Raw genomic sequence first — 19,563 nt, forward strand, 5'->3', positions numbered from 1 at the left:
GAATAAGTCATCTTTTGTTCTCTGTAAAACATATCCCATTTTCCCTCACACAAATATTGTCGAATTTATTAGCTAACTAAACCAGTCAAGTTTGTTTCATCAGTGTAGGGAGAACAAATGATGATCCATACGAGTTGGCACCAGGGGGAGCTATACCTACAAAACTGTACCATAAAATACATGAAGGTTCAGTTAAAAATAATGAGCAATGCCACTGCAATCCATGCTACATAATATACATTTTATTTTCATTTCACATATATATATATATATATATATTTCATATATACACATGTACTTAATTTGCAGTTACAAAGACATTTGCTTACATATTACTAATATTCCTGAGCGGTTTTTTTTTTAGCTTGAGGCCTGGTGTATCTGCATTTTGTACATACAACACAGATTATCAGCTTCCATAACACAGTACCTGACATGCATACATACAATGATAGGGCGAAGTACCAAATGTGAAATGGCAAATGCATTACAAAAGCAGTCTATAAGTACCGGGGCTTTCATACTATCAAATTTCAAATGCATTACAAGTGTGAACGTAAGGCACAATGAATACACAAGTTCGTACAGGTGCACTATAATACATATGCTTACGTAAAACGAGATTAAACTTTGATGATTCCCTGGGGACATTGGATCATTGCAGCACCAAAATGCATGGAGTACAGCGAAGAAAAAATAGACTATAAATAAAAATGTAGCAGGTGCTGTGCACTGGGTTTAACAAACAAATCAACAGGTCACAAACATTTTAAGTAGAAATATTTTTAAGTATGAAAATATATGTATCACAGCGTTGCATATGCATATGTGCAAAATACCAACAGGAGCCAAGAAATGATTGGAAAAAAGAAAATATGTAAGTAGCAATTTTTCATATGAAAGACAGTCTGTACATATTAATAATAATACGTACCACAAACTATAAAATGGCAAAATAACAAGCTCTTGTGTTATCAACACTTAGTGAAGCTCTCTTTGTATAAGAAAAACAACCTTAATGTAAATATATTCGTACTGTGCCAGCAGATATTATCTTATTTACAAAAACAGCCTTATGAATAGTCACTGCATAAACTGTGACCACATTATTGGGGAAATTCATACCGATATCAAATGCAAAACTGTAACAGTGATTGTCAATCTAATGAGAAAGAGGACTGTCCTTCAATGCTGACATTCTGTTGAGTAATTTGCAAAGTAGAGAAATACCTTAATAAATTCACATTCAAAATGTACATTCTGTTGTTACACATTCACAACGAAAACATAAACTTTTACAATCTTTGAAATACCAAAGAGCTTACACATATAATGTGCATCATTTACAAATCCATAAAGGGCAAATATATATATCTTTATGTTTCTATTTGTATATAGAAAAAATAAAAATCTTTTGACAACATGGTGCTCAATGCAAAGAAAAACAAAAATGACACACAAGAGGACTGCGGCAGGCTCAGCAGGAGTTCACCAGGCTTGTGGCCATGTTGCTGGGAGTCCTGCGGTACTGGGCCTTGGTGTTAGTGACCGCACCGTGCTTCTGTCGGAGATGAAGCCTCAGCTGACTCTTGTGTCTGAAGTGGAGGTCACATTTTTCACACTAAAGAAAATAACAATAATAATAATAATAATATAAATTAGAATCACTTTGTAAATGGGAAGTTTCATTCACCAGTTTTAGTTCATTGCTCTCCCGGATTACCACTCAGGACTTATAACTATTGATAGGCACATGGATCATGGGGGGAAAGGGATTACTCTATTTAGCCAGCAAACACTGTGGCTTAGGATAGGAGACTGACAAGCAAGCTTACATGATAAGGCTTCTCTCCAGTGTGAATGCGCATGTGGCTCTTGAGCGTCTGAAGGTGGCGGAAGTGTGTTCCACAGATCTCGCAAGGGTACGGCTTCTCTCCTGTGTGAATTAACACATGGGCGCGAAGATGGGCCACCTGGGGGGGGGGGTGAAAAAATATACTAAATACATGCAGACAGAGGCAGCGGTTTGACACATGAAAAGCTTTCCTGAAGATGTGGCAATGACTTTTTTTTTTTTTTCTCTCACCTGGACAAATCGGGAGCCGCAGGTCTCACACTTGTATGGCTTTTCCCCAGAGTGGATCCGGGTATGAGTTTTGAGGTTGGCTGGTCGGTTGAATTGAGCACCACAGATGTTGCAGTGGTACGGCTTCGCACCTGGAAGTTGACATCAGTGAGTTGTGCAATGAATTGTACATTCACATCCCTGAAGTCAATGTGATGGTTCTTAAAAAAACCAACAAGGATTTATAAATCTTACCTGTATGAACAGTCTTGTGGCTGGCCAGGTTGCCCTTGTAGCGGAAGGCAGCCTGGCAGCAGTCACACTTGTATGGCTTGTCACTGTGGACCTGGACCATGTGGTCTTTCAGGGACTCTTCATCATTGAACTTGGAGTCACAGCCATTGCAGAAGTAGGAGCTGTTTTCTGTGGAAAGAAGTAGTCAGTAAAACCTCAGTAAATAATCCTGCCAAATTATTTATCAAAAAAAAACCACAAAAAAACTGACCAGTATTCACTCACATTTTGTAATTTTAAGTCTGAGGTTGAGTGTGTGTATGTATGTATGTATTTATGTATATATGCTCTTGCGGTGTGCACTTACCACAGTGGGAGGGGGAACACTCTGAGTGTAGTTTGGTAGTGTCGTCTCTGCTGTACGAGTCAGGTGAAAGACGACCCATCTCCATGCGCTTAGGGCTGTCACAGCCACAGGAGGAGCATTTGCGGTGGCTGCACACAGGACGGAGACCATATATATTAATTTATATAAAGTGAAGTTATTCTGTTTAACTCGTTTATGATAAGTTTCACTTTATAGTTTTTAATAGTGGCATGTAGTTTTACCTGAAGCTGCTGCAGGTGCTGCTGCTGCAGCTGTCAACACTCTGAGACATGGAGATCTCTTCCCTGTGCTCGCTGGCTCCCTCGTCGGACTGGACCTCACTGTGTTCGCCCGCTCCACCACTTCTGCAGGGGCTCAGTGTAGGGGACATGCGTGTAGCTTCAGCATTGCCTCCCTGAGACTCCTTTTCATTCTCATCAGGAGTTTGGTTCATAACGATGAACTTGAACTTCTTCCAGTTGCGCGCCTTGTTGTCTTTTGGGCAGTCTGAGGGCTGTTTGAGGCTCAGGGATGCATTTCTGCTGCTGCTGGACTCAGTGGGCGAGTTTGGCTGGCAGTCAGATCGGAGTGGGCTTTGAGGGCTACAGATGACACCTTTGCTAAAGCCTGGAGACAACCTCAAGCAGCTGGTTTGCGGGTGCTGAATACTTTCTTCCTCCATGGGAGCAGCAGGCCCATGGTGGCTCCTGTGGACTCCTGCCTGTTGGATGATAGTGGTAGGGAAACTGGGGTGGAATGGCAGCGGGTGGGAGATGGTGGTAGTAGATTCACTGTGACCCATGTTGGTGTTGGGTACCTGCGAGCATCGTTTGTGGGACAAAGCCCCACTCCTGGGAAGGGCACTGATCTTATGGGAACCTTCCAGCTTCCCAGCAGGGACATGGGGGTCACCGTAGACATGATAGGAGCCAGATGTGTTAATACCCCTGAAAACATTGGGGATGTTGCACCTGCACTCCTGGAAAGAGGATGAGGTTGACATGTGGCCATTTCTAAAGTCTGTCTCTTTTTCATCGACAGGCCTCAAAGCAGAGATCTCCTCAGCCAGATATGATGAGTTGATCTGTCCCTCTTCCATCTGCATATTCTGAGACTGATATCTGCAGAAAGAAATTCAACAGAAATTCAACTCCAAGTCACATTCCTTCAATCTTTACCAAGTCAAGACACTGTTTTCCTATGACACTGTCTGTTGTCTTTTACCTGGACTTGATGAACCTGTGGCAGGTGTCAACCACATGTTCCATCTGGAGGTAGATGGCTGTGTTCAGGGTGGCCAGGACCAGACTGTCTTTAAGGTTCAGACAGGATGTGTACATGAAGTCCAGCAGGATGGAGAAACCCTTGGGGTCCACTTTGGGGTCTAAGCTGATGGCACTAAGGTTTGCATTCTCAGGGTTCATGAACACGGTATAAAAGAAGCCACTGTAAGAGAGCAAGAGAGATAAAAACCATGTTTTATCATCTATTACAACAGTGCGGCACAAATGTGGATCGGTTCTGTTTAGGTGGGTGTGCAGGTGTGGCTGTGTCAGGGTCTTTTATTCACTGAACTCATATGTCGTGACGGTGTGTACCTGCAGGCCACCAAGATGGCCTTGTGAGCGTGAAAATGCTGGCTGTCCACCTGTATGGTCACATCAGTCAGGATGTTCCTGCTGCGGAGGCGGTTGAAGTTGAACAGGACGTCACCTGCATGGCGTGTGAACTGAATGCAGCCATCTGGAGTTGTGGCCATGCTGTCACAATCTGACACAGGGCAAGGAAAAAAAAAAAAAAAAAAAAGATGAATCATTTGTTAATTATCTGTGACTCTAACAGTGATCCCCCGCTAAATAAAGGCACACTTGGGATGTACACATAGTGCATTATGAGTATTATTGGCACCAATATGAGTATAGCTCAACCATATTTTATGGTACATCACTTTCTTATGAAACAATAATACATGCACAATAAAAAATACCGCCTTAAGTCTTCTGACAACATTAGAGATGAGGTTTATTTTGCGACATTTGGGCTTTAACTTTGCAGCTTTTGGTACAATGAGGAAGTTATCTTCAAGACCAAAGTTTAAGCAAAACGACTGAAATATTACTGAATCCAAATTCATAGATTATACATGTCTTTTTTATATAAAATAATAAATACTTCTATTGGATTTCATCATTTCCGGCTCATAGTCATTCTTCTACTAGGCTTCGGGTTTATAATCAAAACAAGCCCCTGAACCTAAAACGTGTCCTGACCGCGTTTAGTCAAAAGGCGGCACCATTGCAGAGAGAACAGTACGAGGGAGGGTTACCGTGCCTTGCTGCTTATTCGGCCATAATTACGGTGTTATAACATCGACTATTATCAATACATCAACATAAATGATCATTTAAAGCTGCACTGTTTCATCAGGTCCGTTCTTTTCTTTTTTTTTTTTTTTTTAACTTGGAGCGATGTTCACTATAATTTAGATCCGCAGATAATACATTCACAAACTACAGTTTATGCAAACGAGGTCCCTGCGCTGCTGAACACCGGGGTTAACGTGCTGTCTTTAATTCACAGCCCCCCCAGCAGCCCCGGCTCCGCGGCCCCTGCAGGCGGTCCGCAGCCTGGAGGTTGTAAACGTGTTTGACGTTCAGCACATTCCGTCCCGGCTGCTCAGATTGGGTTGCCAGCACACAGAGGTTTCCCGTGCAACTCATCCCGTTTAACCCATTCACCCCCCCACCCCACCCCGGACCCCTCCTGGTAAACTAATCTCAGGAGTTATTTTCTATAACCGCAAATATAATACAGCATGATTTCAAGGGGTGATTCGTCCTCGCTGCGTAACTTCGGCTGCGAGCCAACGAGCAGCGCAGCGCAAGTCCCATCAAGTTCAGAAATAGGGTTTAGCTGTCATGTCTGGAGACCGTCCCGTACTTAAGTTACTCTTCTTTTTATATATATATATATATATATATATATACGTGTTCAAAGATGTGGTTTCAACTAATGATGAAGGGTCGTCGGCTCTGCGCTGGAGACGTCCAGAGAAGTGAAAAGATTTGTTTGTCGAGAAAAGAAAATGCGCAGACAGGACCAGACCCACCGGTCTGAAGTGGCGCAACAAGTATTTCACATGCCAAGTGTCCTGTCAGATAAAGCAGCAAAATAACAACACTAATATTCAGCTTTAAGCAAAGGCTGCCGCGTTGACTGGACGTTAACGTCGCAAGGCTGCAGCTAGTTTTCACCCTGACAGCAGCTATTAGCACTTGTACTTTAAGTATAAGTGACACAGTTAGTTGAGAAGACATAACCTGAAGCCACACTTCCGTCTCAAACACGGTCAAAGACAGAGCAGCTGTCAAAACCAACTCTTGTGGTTCAAATCTCTTAGTTCACTTCTAACTAAAGGAATCACAAAACATAATCAAGATACTAAAAAGAAAAAAAACACAAAAAAAAAACCCGGCCCGGTGCAGCCACATGAGCATCTGCTACTTCACTAGACTTCTGACCTAATGCTGAGAAAATAGGAAGGAAAAAAAGTCACCTTGTAAAAGTTTCCTCGAAACTCTGCACATCCAGTTCTGAGAATCCAGTTCTAAGAAACACTGCCGCTTAATTCTCGGAAATTTAACAGAGGACCGTACCATTGTCTCCGGGGCGGGGGAGCTCCTTACTGTCAAGTGCCCGTTTTCAACACTGCATCAGCAATAATGTAAGATATAACATACGGGTGCTTAAAATCACGGACATTAAACCACCTCCGTATGTTTAGTAAGGGCTGTATTAGAGATTTGAGAGGTTGTTTGTGTTTTTCTATGTGAGTTAATCTCCCTGTGTCATGGAAAGGTCCAAGTGTTAGGTCAGCTGACCGAGTTATAAATACCGTGGGGAACATGAGAGCAATTTATCGCTGTGAACCTGCCCGAGGTTACACGGACGGTAGAGGAAAGTCAGTCATCCTGTCTGATTATAATTTAGCATATAATGCGTCCTTTTAGTTTTGCAGTTTCATCACATATTTGCGTCATGTGTTTGTTCGCCCTGAATAACTGCTTTGGGCAGGAGCCATGCTTAATTTGGTCAAACTGATAAATAAACCTCTTGGGAGCAGGTTAATACATTTCTGTCAATACTTTGGGCACTATATTATAATATACTACCTGAATCTGTTATTTCTGTCAAGTCTTTTTGATTTTATATAGGTTTACAATGAACATTTGAGTGGCCTTCTGGGAAATTCTGCAATCCTGATAATTTATTGTTTGACAGTCAATCTCGAATCTAAATGTGTGTGTGTGTGTGTGTGTGTGTGTGTGTGTGTGTGTGTGGGCGGGGGGGTTATCTGCTAATAAGTCTTACTTTAAAGTCACACATGAGCAATAGAAAGCAATATGTGAGAGTGTGTGTAAAGTCCTCAACTCTCCAAAAGGCTCGCTTGCACTCATCTGTGTTCCCACCACTTCCTGTCTCATTATCTCAGCTGTGTATTAATCTGGTAGCACGTCGATGCAGTAAGGCAAACAAAAACTTACCAGTGTATGAGTCAACATATAAGAACTTGCTGTTCTTTAAGGAACAACTAACCAGATGTTCCCAATTAACTACTGTGTGCAAAACATAGCATTATTAAAATAATACGATGATATATATTTATTGCTATTTTTGTCTTCCTTCAAGTGAAGCAGTATGCTCCTTACTGACTCCTTGGTAACTGCTCGGGACTTTGTATGCCTTATGTAACTTGTTACCTTAATCTATCCAGTACCCTGTACAGAACATCAGTTCCACTGCACAGTATGTTAAACTTTAGCTGGGAATATGGTGGACAGGCTTTTTCTTTAGCTTTGTGCATGTGATCATACTGTATCTAACAAACTGCAGGGTGTTACTCATTACTATTATGATTTAATTGACTTTTATGAATACAAATTAAGTCTGTAAACAATTACCTTTGTGTGAAATGATGGCATATAATAAGCATGTATATATAGCATTGTAATTTCCCTCTATGTCACCTCCTTGTTCAGTTAAATATAATAAAATTAAAAAAAGAGGTTTCTGTGTTTTTTTTAGATTGTTTATAAATCTATAGAATTAGCCTCTGCCGGCATTACCTTGTGCTCTCGCTTGTGAGATGCAGCAAGCCTTTGCTGAACAAACATTCAGGCAAGTCAGACCTTTCAGTGGGAGGAAAAAACAGAACTACAGTAATCGAGAACTAGAGCTAGAAAATTGAGACTTTACAGAGGACCGTTACAGAAATACAACATTTAGATTTGGTTATAGACTGTGGACTTGATGTAGCATTTTCTCCACTTTTATATGCATGCATTTGGTTCTTGGTTTGATTACCTTATTCTCATCATCAACAGTCATCAAGTGCATGCATATTATAAATTGCCCATATTGGCACTGGAAACATTTTAGTTTTTAACCATTAATAAACCAGTGTCCAGTGTAGCACGTTATATTATTGGGTCTTATTTAGCAGAATTAAACACAGTTAAACAGTAAAAAAAAACAAATACTGTATTGCAGCTAAAAGTATCAGCCTTCCTCCCACCCACACACAGAACAGCTACATTTCCTGTCATTCTCGTTGTGTGTTGCAAAAAAGAAAAAAACTCTCACACAGAACCTTTTCCCATAAAATAAATGTGCAGTGCAGCTCAACAGGTCTAAATTACAGCTGTTCAGGTGGCTATGGCAACAAAGCGGGTCTATTTCTAGTTAATGTTTTCACTCTAGATGTTTTTCCCCTGCGGTTATCTTTAGTGGCCCAAGTCTCTGTGGGTTGTTCATCTTCACATCCTTTAAAAGAAGCGATAGTTTCTGGTCTGAATGAGAAGAAACAAACCGTGTTCAGTCAGTAGGAGAGCTTTGGCAGAAAATAAACGTCTGGTTTTCTGGTGTAGATGTTTATTTGCAGTCAATAGGATGTTTAGATTTGATTAGTCAGCCTTTTCCTTTCTTATATCAGTGCAGCATCTTTAACTTCACATTAGGGTTTGCAGCAGTGCAAGAGCAGAAAAGCTAGAACAGATGTGATATTTGTACATTTAAAATACTAATGAACATGAATGCACAAATATAATGTTTGTTTTGCAGAATAATTTTCTGCCAGTCTGTTTTTTTTTCTTGGAAGGAAGTTCTGGTTTTGATACTCAGGGAAAAAAAACATCACCCCAATCTGCTGAAAGACAAAAAACTTGAATTGACTTGAAGATAAACTTTTTTTTTTTTTTTTTTTTTTTTACAATTTTGTAAACTGGGTTGAATTCATTTGAAAACAAAGAAGAGTCCACCCCAGTGGTTTTAATGCACTTCCAAAATGTTGCAGGTCTTACCAGACACAGATTTTAAAAAGAACTGTCTAAATGGAAGCAACAGAGGCTGCGATATCCAGACTTTTAGTCCCTTTTAGCCAAGTCAAGTTTGAAAAATACTGGATCCTACATTTCACATGAAGCTATTTACTGGTGACTTCAACTGGAGCCTCCCTGTCAGGTAAATGCCCATATATTTCTCCTTACTTCCAGTTTCTAACGCAGACTTTCTGTCATAAAAATGTAGTATCTGAGCCCCATCTGAGATAACCCTGATGACATCACTATGACATCACCAGGGTCATGTTCTAAAACTTTAAAAAGCCTCCTCTAAAACCCCAAAAACATTATACATGTGTACATTATTCAACTGTTTACACTGAGTAGTACTAAAAATGACTAATAAACTACTAACGGTGAAATCAGTGGATTGGCCCTTTAAAAAGACTTTCAAAAGCAAGATCAACAAAAATATATGTTTTGTTTCCCTTCCTCCCCATACATCAAACAGACATGCTTTCTCATTTTCTACACAGCCCATCTGAGGAATCCATGTCATGAAAACAACACTCGATGCCAACCAATCCTGGAACATATTTGCTGCTGTTCCTCCTCTCTCTTGCTCAGCCGCTCAAAGAGGCGTGTTAACAAACGCTCCCCACCCCTTCTCATGAACTCTGCTGACCTAGGGCCTAGACGCCAACGGATATCAACGTGCCTGTCCCAAAACATGACCCAGGCACATGGTTGTCTGACAGGGATCAAAGGTCACATCAGTTAAATATGACTCTAAAACCAGCCCGGTCTTTGTAGACACATCGCCTGAGGGGGAAAGAGAGGGGGAAAGATTTCTGTTGAGCCAGGAGCATGCACTTGAATTTGGGGAGTAGCGTGCACAAGAGAAAAATATCTTGCAAGATCTGTGTGTTTGCAAGATACTGAGACTGCAGTTTTACACACCACAGAAGGGCAAAAAAAAAATTATACAGAGTTTGTTTATGTTCAAAATGCATGAGAGTAAAACAAGGTGCATAAAAACACCTAACTAATTTATTTATAGCACAAAGCTCAGTGTCATTTTTCAGCTGCTGTTGATGAAGTAGACATTGCGCAGTCCAAGTGAGCTAAACATAGTGAACTTTGAACTACTTTCATGCAGCTTGTATGGGACTGACTGAGCAGTATATATTTAAACTGCAGGGGGTATGTGCTCTTTGTGTAATAATTGTTGAACCTCAAGTGACCCTGATGCATCAAGTATACAGTGAGGGCAAACTGCCAATAATGTGTTGTCTTGCACAGATAAACGGAGGTCAGGTCTTTACAGCACTGAGGAGATTTTACCTCAAGTGTGAAAAACATTAAGTGTGAAAGCTGGTTTTGTTGCTGTCTGACTATAAACTACTTTTGTTCTCAGGTCTCGATCTCAGTGAGAGTGGCTGATGAAGTAAGAACGTGTGTAGAGCTGAAGAAATAGATTACTCAATTGAAAAAAACACGTATCAGTAACTTTGTATCAGTTTTCACCGTAGATTAAGTTACTCAAGCAAAAAATACAAAATATATCATAGCCCTAGCTTCTTAATTGTAAAGATTTGTTAGTTTAGTGTCTTTTTTTTTTTTTTTTTTTTGATCGGACAAAATAAACTACCTCAAACTACTACTTTTTCTTTTGGCAGCTGAGTCCCCTCTCAGCACTTGAGATATAGATTTTAATTCTGTGTTTTGTATATCCCACCTTTGTATTGCTGTGTTTGTTTGTTTGTTTTTTTTGGTTTGTTTTTTTTAACTGCAGAAAGGCTCCACCTCGTCTTATTTTTGGCTGGAGCTTTTGCTGTTGTCACAGGTGCACAGAGCATTTCAGCAATTGGGAGGAATTCAGAGCCTTGCTGTTCCATCCCAGTTCAGCTGAGTATAAGATAATAACAGCAATGAATTAAAAAGAGCAAAAGTTGGCAAATTACATGACATCAAGCACATTAATTAAAACAAACTATTTATTAACATTAAAAACATCAATTTAGATTCAACATTCCCGTTGTTCAATGAGTTCCAGAGAGTGTTTTCTGAAGCAAAAAACAGGCCAGTCTGCAACGTTCCTCCATGGCGGCCAAAATATAAATCACAATATTTGGATCATCTCAGTGGTTTTTAGGTCATCTCAGGACAGAGACTCATGTCCTCATGGTCCAACCTCTAATAAAACCCTTAGAGAGGATACATGAATGGTGGCTTTGTTGCACCAGACCAAAGAATGCATCCTCAGTTGTAAGTGACTAAATGGATTGTACATCATGCACACACTGAGGGTGCTTGAGTACTTGCCCCTTTGCCCTTTGATATTGAAAGTGCCCTTTTGTCTGGGCACATTTTGTTTTTTGTTTTTTTTTTTTGGGGGGGGGGGGGGGGTATGCTTGTGGTCCAGATCAGGAAGAACATGTAACAATTAACAGTAATTTTGCTAAAATTCAATTGGCCATGCTGCCACATTTGTAGGTATTTGCACTTTTCACAGAACAAACAGCCTTTTGCCGCCAGCTAACGCCACAGTTGTGCTGCTAGGGAAAGATTTTATGATCAGAGTTTGAATTACATTTCTGTCCAATGTTTTAGTAAATGTGTAATTCTAATTTCAGCGGCAGCTAATTTAGTTAATGCTACTTGACGGTTTTGACTATGTAGTTTTCACTTCACAGTAACTTGTATATGTGTTTCATGATTTCAGTCTTGGTTACTTTATGTAATTATAAGGCTTAGCTCTAGAAATAAATAACAAGGACAGATTCTAGATCAGTGCAATGGCTATGGGCAATCCTGTTGGTCTAGTAGATTTCTGGAAAAGGTATGAAATGTCACATGGCACTCTGTGTGCATATGCATGTGTGTGTGTGTGTGTGTGTGTGTGTGTGTGTGTGTGTGTGTGTACTTGTACCTGCTACATAGTAAGGACCAAAAAAAGTATTTTACTAACAGGACATTTTGGGAGAGTAAGGACATTTTGGCCGGTCCTCACTTTTTGAGACACCTTCAAATCACATTTTGAGGGTTAAGACTTGGTTTTAGAGTTATGGTTAGAATTAGGTTTAGGTTAAGGTCAGGGTCAGGGTTAGGGTTAGGCACTCAGTTGTGATGGTTAAGGTTAGGGTAAGGGGCTAGGGAATACATTATGTCAATGAGAGTCCTCACAAAGATGGAAGTACAAGTGTGTGTGTGTGTGTGTGTGTGTGTGTGGCATCACATACCTGATTGCAGCATCACAAATTGCGCATCAGTTAAGCAGCGTGAGTTTAACGGTGGTCCTGACTGCAGCGGTTCTGGTAGATGGTTTAGGCTAAATAGTTCTCTGGTTGTTTTGCTAATTTGGAGGACAGAATGACATCCAACCCAACCCCACCCACTTATTGGTAAGTGATGTACATATGATGAATATATGTATAAGTGATGTGTAATCAGTGATGTATAGTATGATGCAGTTTATATTCTTTCTGAATATGGGTTGCTATAATTCGACATAAGTTATATTGCCGAATGGTCTTTGCATGGCCCTGCTGCATATGCAGATCAACTCTGAGAACCACTGTGCATTAAATCACATGGAAATGTGTCACTGTCTGAGGGCTTGTCAGGACAACTGAGGGCTTGTCAGGACAACGTACATGTCTCGGCAGGAGTTAATTGGTAATTAACTTGCTCATTAAACACTGTATAAATATGGATTATCATGTGGGAAAAAGTTTTGATTTTGATCAGCAGCCAATTCCTACTTTGGAAAAGAACAAAGCATCATCACAGACGGGAGAATGGAACATAGTCTACCTTGACTATAAGGAATGTGAGGCCATAAATGTGCAGAGTCAACATAAACAAGTATTGCAACACTCTACCGCTCTACACTACATGTTATCTGTGGAAAAGTACCAGAGCACGTTGGATCACCATGGCAGATTCCTCTGTTGTTTTACAGCAAAGCCTCAGAGAGCAGGACGGGGGTGGGCACAGAAACCAGAGGTGTGGTGTGTGAGTGTGAGTGTGTGTGTGTGTGTGTGTGTGTGTGTGTGTGTGTGTGCGCACGTGCGTGCGTGTGTGTGTGTGAGAGAGAGAGAGAAAGAGAGAGAGAGAGAGAGAGAGAGAGAGAGAAAGAGAGAGAGAGAGAGACGGAACTTGTAGATGTGAGCCCGGGTGTCTCTCCAGTGGTCTGGCTGTGGAAATTTACCTTCACAATAAAGCAGCATGGGAAAATATGGATGAGGAAAATGAATGAGGGATGATGTCTTTCACCTCATTTACAGAAGGAGCGAGTTGTTGGTCCCAGGGATCAATGTAAAAGTGTATGCAGAGAGCATGTTTCTGAAAGGTGTGTGTGTGTGTGTGTGTGTGCTCTGAAATAAACATATGGATCAGGTTGTCACACTGAAAAATCTTCAGTCATGAAAGATTTCTAATTTGTTTTTTGTAGGTCTAATATTTAGAAACCCTTCTTTTCATCTTCCTACAATAAGTTTGCCTGCAGCATATGTTTGTCTGTGTGTGCGTGTGTCACCTGTCCTTATCTGGTACAAACTGTAGCAACAAGGAAACGCCAGCAGTCAACCAACCAGGGAGATGCTCATTCAGTGCATACCATCTTGCTGGAATTGAAAAGATATGTTACTGTAAGGAAAAAGATATTCACTATTTATTTTCTTAAAAAGGAGAATTTAATTTTATTGTTTAAATATATCTAACACACGTCTAAATTATGTCTAATATATGTGTCCAGTTTTGAAATATCCGATTGTTGTTGTTGCTTGTTTCTCCATTCGTTTGTTTTCTCAACAATCTGGTGTTGTGCCCGCTGACATATCAGAAACCTGTTTGGTTTCTCTTCTTCTTCCCAGAGATAACTGCAAAAACACAACACAAACCAAAGTGGGCCATTATGTGAATGTCACTGAAGTATAAACAGTGGCTCTGGATGATGTTGGATTGATGCCTACTGGTATTTGTGCATGGTTGCTCAATATTTTGTAAACACTGGAGGAGAAATGCTAACGTGGGACTGTAGCAAAAATGTTGAAAATAAAAATCGGAATCACCTTCTACTTTATTCTTGTGAATAAGGTAAAAATGTGACAGGGGGCAGACGGTCATTAGGTGATTAGGCGTCCAAATTTTCTTTTGTGCAGAGCATGTTTGAGAACTATGTTTGAGTTAAGTTGCATCTTTTATTGTACATATGTGTGTGTACACTGTACATGTGTGGAGTGAGACGCCCTTTAATGTAACCTATGTGCATGTTTTGCATCATGTTACTAAAAATAAGATTTTACACAGCTATGAACAGACTTTAACTAACTTTGCTGAGATTATGTAATATCCTCGGGAACAATTAATGATGTCATTCTGACAAAGACATTTAAAATGGCATTTGCCACAAAGCACAGCATGATACAGTGAATTCAAGTGTTAAGACCCCTTCAATTGTTCACATTTTGTATTGTTGCAGCCTCATGTTAAAAGAATATAGACATTTTCCCTCATGAATCTACACTCGATACCTAATAATGATGAGATGACAACAGGATTTTTGAAATTTCTGCAGATTTATTGAAAAGGAAAAACTGAAATATCACAGTGACATAAATCAGACCCTTTGCTATGACACCTGAAATGCAGCTCAGGTGCCCCCCATTTCTCAGTTTGGCCGGCGGCCAGCTCTGGGAAGAGTCCTGGTTGTTCTAAACTTCTTTCATTAAAGAATTACGGAGGTCACTGTTCTCATTGGGACCTTCAATGCAGCAGAAATGTTTTGTGGCCTTCCCCAGATCTGTGCCTCGACATTAATTAATTAATTCACCACAGGTGGACTCGAATCAAGGTGGAGAAACAATGATCATGAGAGATTGGAGGCAAAGTCTCAATTGTGGGGTTTAATTGTACTGTAGTATATTTCAGGCCTAAACATGTACACTTTTAATAATATCTGATAATATTATTTAATATTCTTCATAATATTTGATCCAGAGCAATCAACAGCCCAACAATGCCATCAGACACTCCCATGGAGTTAAAACAACTCCTCTTTGACTGAACAAAAAAAAGTGAATGTTATGATTTTCACAAAGGAAGGATTGTATTCCCTGCAAAACATTGTTGAGATATTTTTGTTGTGCCTGCTCCCTCAGCCGTTCTGTTGAGCCGCTGAGGGAAACGAACACACCTTATTTTGTGTGTAAGTACTCAGGTGTGCCCTTTGAGACATACAGTAGTACTAATTGCTGCACAGTGAGTCGTTCATATAGAATATTTACACCAATTCACTGAAAGATTTCTCCAGAGATTTTGTTTTCCTGGACTAAGTTAAATACTGACATTATTTTAACCTAATTTAAAAAAAATGATTATTCATTCATTACATAGTTGAGGTTATGATAAGGTTCAGATGGCTAAAAAAAAAAAAATCACAGGATCAAAACTGGGTGCTCTCAGACCTATAAAGGTCTTAGAAGTTGCTGATTGTGCCTTTGAGATTCGGAGATAAGGCTCATAGAGAGCAGGGAGCTAATACCATTAGTTGCAGTCTTGCTGCCAGCTGCAAACACTGAGGGACCTGTCATACAACCAACTCACTGATTAGCAGCTAATCCACATGTGATGTGTGAATTAGATAGCTCTGTTACCTCTGAAGATGCCTGAGGTTCATCTCGTCCTATTGGTGGGTCAGTGCAAATAAAATACTGTCTTTCATGGCAGACAATTAAAAAGAAGTTGGCAGTAGAAGGATTTGACTGAAGATGCCAGAAGTCTGCATACCAAAGAGGAGGGAAACTGGGACAGAGCTCTGAGGATGGGAAAACTTTATTGGTAGATTTGCGTAGGTCACAGCTATTTTTGCTTTTATTTTCAAAGCTCAATATTACTGAGGGTATTTTTTTAAAGGACTGTATGGACATTATTAGGGTGACCAAGAAAACACCTTGCCCACAATATCTCATAGTAATATAAAAGCATTGAACTGGTACAATTCACTTTGTCGTAAACATGCAAAGTGCACCAGAAATTTTAAATGGTTCACTCCAAATCTAAACCTTATTACACTGAAGGCATGGTAATTTTCACAGTCACTTCATCGCATATAAGAAATGGAATTAGGAAGTGTCAAAATTATGGTAACTGTAACAAAATGATGCATCCTATTTATTGAAAGTTCCAGCCAGTCTTTATTATTAAACTTAAAGAGCTATGACTACCACTACACTATATATGATACATTCATATAGATTCAACAAAAAGACAAATACATAACACTTCCCCTTTTCTGAACCTCCCTCTTCCTTCCTAATAATTTTTGCACAGTCCCCAACGTGAAGTTTCCAAAAACCTTTGAAGTAAATGTATAACACAGAACAATGTGCTGCCATTAAAAATATAAAAGCATTGCACAAATGATAAGTGCAAGATCCCGGTGACTGTAGACCTTGACAAGGAAGAGGAAATTACAATAACTGTAATCACTGGTTAATGATCAGCTTTTCTTTTAAAATGCTGAAACGAGTTAAATACACAACTGAATTACATAGTAACCGTAGTTACTATGTGCCAACCATAGTCCCCCACCGTGCTTCCTCTGACGTAATATATATACATATATTGAATTTCTATATATGACATATATGTAAATATAAATATAAGCACATGTGTAAAAAATTATAAAACCTATTAGAAATGGGAAGAATGTCTAGCCAATACAAATATATATGTTTATGTATGTATGCCTCTATTACATAAATATTTATCCATCCCAAAGTCTGATAATATATGTTGATAATTATATAGGGTCCAAAAGTCTGAGACCACTTTCCCAGAATAGGAAGAAAGACATGTTTAAAATGATTAAATTAATGAGAAATACATATATAAGCATAATGAATTTTTATACTGTTGCATGTTGCTTTAATAAACTTGCATATATAACTTATCGTTACATAAATATATATCGTTAATATATATGGTTTTGTTATTACAAAAAAAATCATCTTATCGATATTTTTTAACATATGTGCAAATTTTACTATGGGTATTTCATTTATTATAAACTTATATCGTCATATATCTAGGGGATGTATATATGTATGTATATATAAGTGAAATATATGGCAACACCATTCTTGATATAGGGACATATATGTTATATATAACACTCCTGTATGGGATGGGTGACATTTCTACTTTTGCTTTCTGTTACTGACAGAATCTTCTCCGCTCTTGTTTTCTGTGGAAATCACAGTCAGGCTCAGCTGCCTGCTGGTAACCAGAAGGAAAACATTCCATGCATGTTCATGCCACAGCTCCGCCCTCAACCTTAAGCATGGTTTTGCATTGCACGAACCATACAACATCACTGCATGCTGGTAATATGCACACTATCCTGTGACAGTCATGGGATGTTTCTAGGAGACAGCTCAGCAGCATGCTAATGGTGAACAAGTGGATCATTAGGACTGTCTCTTAGTTACCCGGACTGATCTCTATCACTGTGTAACCTGAGCGTTGGGTACAGATGTGATCCAGTGAGCCCAGCTGGTGCAAAATGACCCACTACCATTGTGATGGGGTGAAATTAGTTATTTCCTTAATCATAAATCAAAACTCTCTGCAGTTTTTAACCGTGAGTTTCTAGATTCGGTTTGCACTCAGTTTGCACTTTGCAGCACCCAAGAGAAGGAAAGCGGAGCCAACAGACAAGACAGTGCATTATCCTCTCACTAAAGCATGCTTGGAATATGAGTGTTTTTTTGTTTTCAACCTTTTCAGCTTCTCCAATAACTTATGATTTATTACATGTTCTAAAAGGGAAACATCTGTCCTTGAAAAACAGGTGAGGGAGCAAACAGTGCAATGCTGTTTCTGCAGTGGAATGGTATCTGAAAACCAGGTTAATGTGTAACTTGTGTTAATGTCAGACAGATTGATATTTTTACATTTTTAAGTGCTGCTTAGAAAATATGATATCCCCCTAGCAGTGCATGTCTGCCCCTCTCTGCAGGGTTGTGTGGGAGATTCATGTGGCTAACAGTTAGAATATATGTGCTGGTAGTTTCAGGAATGCTGGTGGAACATGGAAAAGGGGGAGTGTCACTCACAGAGCAGATGTTATGTTTTTAATTATCAAAGTTGCACTGAAGTTTGATGTTTTGCTACTCAGATTTGCAAACCCAAGGCCATTGTGTTTTCAGTGTCCAACTTGTTGTGACACAGACAGCAAAAGAAACTGTGTGAAGTTCGCTCTACAAACATATACTTGATTTATTCATCAAATATTGGGTTACTGTGGTCGTAACAGTAAATCAGCTCTGGCATTTTGTTTTACGATCCATATTTTTGAGAAAGATCAAGCTTTACTTTTTTGGATAAGATTCTTGACATAACATCTTAAATAAGATATTTAAACAAAATTATGTGTTCTTGCAATTTGTTTAACGTTAAGTTTTCATAATTACTATCGGTATACTTTACAGGTCTCTTCTTTACAATAGCAAATGTAATATATGTACATATATTGAAATTCCATATATGAAATATTTAAATATCTAAAATAAAAACATGTAGTAAAAGTAAAGATTATATATGAAACCTATCAGAAATTGGACCAATTATTTCATGTATTGACATATTTGTCTAGCCAATACAAATATGTATGTTTATGTATATTAGCTTATATTCTAGACATATGTTATATAAATATATATCCATCCCAAAGCCTGTCAATATATGTTGATACTATATACAGTAGGGTCTAAATGTCTGAGACCACTTTCTCAGAATGGGAAGACATTAAGATTAATAAACAAAATGATTAAACATATAGAATTTTTGTATGTTTTTGTATATTGTTCTAATAATGTTGCATACATAAATTAAATATATATTGTTAACATATATGCTGGCAACATATAATTACCATATTATTATAGAAATTATTCATATATGTTATAAACTTATATCTGCATATATCCAGAGGATGTATATATGAATGTTTTAATAGTATATCCCCTTATAGGTGAAAATATGGCAACATCATTCTTGATATAGGGACATGTATGTCTTGATTTACATTTCTGTATGGGTTAAAGAATAGTTTGACATTTTGTGATGTACACTTATTCACTTTCTTGCTGAGTTAGATGAGAAGATTGATACCATGTTATATGATGCTACATCCAGTAAGTTTTCAGCTTACCTTAGCATAAAGACTGGAAATAGGCAGAGACTGTCTAAATCTAACAAAACCTGCCTAGAACCTTTAAAGACCACTACTTTACTTTTTGTATCTCATTTTAGGCCATTCAAAAAAATATATAAATGTAAAAATGACAAGTTACCATTGGCCTTTGAACAGAGCCTCCCTTACTGTTCCCATTCACAATGCTAAGCTAAGCTAGTAGCTTGCTGCCTGTAGTTTCATACCTAGTGGAAAGACATGAAAGTGCTATCAATCTTCTCATCTAATTCTCTGCAAGAAAACAAATCGGTTCCTTTATCCACTCTGTATTTTGAGGTTTACTTGAACTCAAATAACT

General features: G+C 38.9%; 1 protein-coding gene across 1 annotated transcript; it reads right to left on the bottom strand.

Moving 5' to 3' along the window:
* Positions 1 to 222: 222 nt before the first annotated feature.
* On the bottom strand, positions 223 to 6,327 carry bcl6ab (BCL6A transcription repressor b). Its single transcript, XM_071491744.1, has 9 exons — positions 6,223 to 6,327; positions 4,265 to 4,436; positions 3,891 to 4,112; positions 2,909 to 3,787; positions 2,667 to 2,794; positions 2,321 to 2,488; positions 2,087 to 2,217; positions 1,836 to 1,973; positions 223 to 1,621 (listed from the first exon to the last, which is right to left on the bottom strand). Exons 1-9 carry the CDS (start codon positions 6,323 to 6,325, stop codon positions 1,478 to 1,480), a joined length of 2,085 nt encoding a protein of 694 aa, XP_071347845.1. The 5' UTR covers positions 6,326 to 6,327; the 3' UTR covers positions 223 to 1,477.
* Positions 6,328 to 19,563: the final 13,236 nt, after the last annotated feature.

Source organism: Trachinotus anak, unplaced genomic scaffold, assembly GCF_046630095.1.
Source record: "Trachinotus anak isolate AG129_WGS33_773 ecotype Australia unplaced genomic scaffold, CSIRO_AGI_Tana_v1 ptg000012l, whole genome shotgun sequence".
In the NCBI taxonomy this organism is placed as follows: Eukaryota; Metazoa; Chordata; class Actinopteri; order Carangiformes; family Carangidae; genus Trachinotus; species Trachinotus anak.

What these genes read in the sequence shown, in the direction of transcription:
- bcl6ab (XM_071491744.1), bottom strand. Translation starts at nt 6,325, where the DNA reads ATGGTACGGTCCTCTGTTAAATTTCCGAGAATTAAGCGGCAGTGTTTC. An exon ending in CCACAAGACTGTTCATACAG is followed by an intron (nt 2,218 to 2,320) that starts GTAAGATTTATA and finishes GTCAACTTCCAG; the next exon opens with GTGCGAAGCCGTACCACTGC. An exon ending in GCGGCTCCCGATTTGTCCAG is followed by an intron (nt 1,974 to 2,086) that starts GTGAGAGAAAAA and finishes CCCCCCCCCCAG; the next exon opens with GTGGCCCATCTTCGCGCCCA.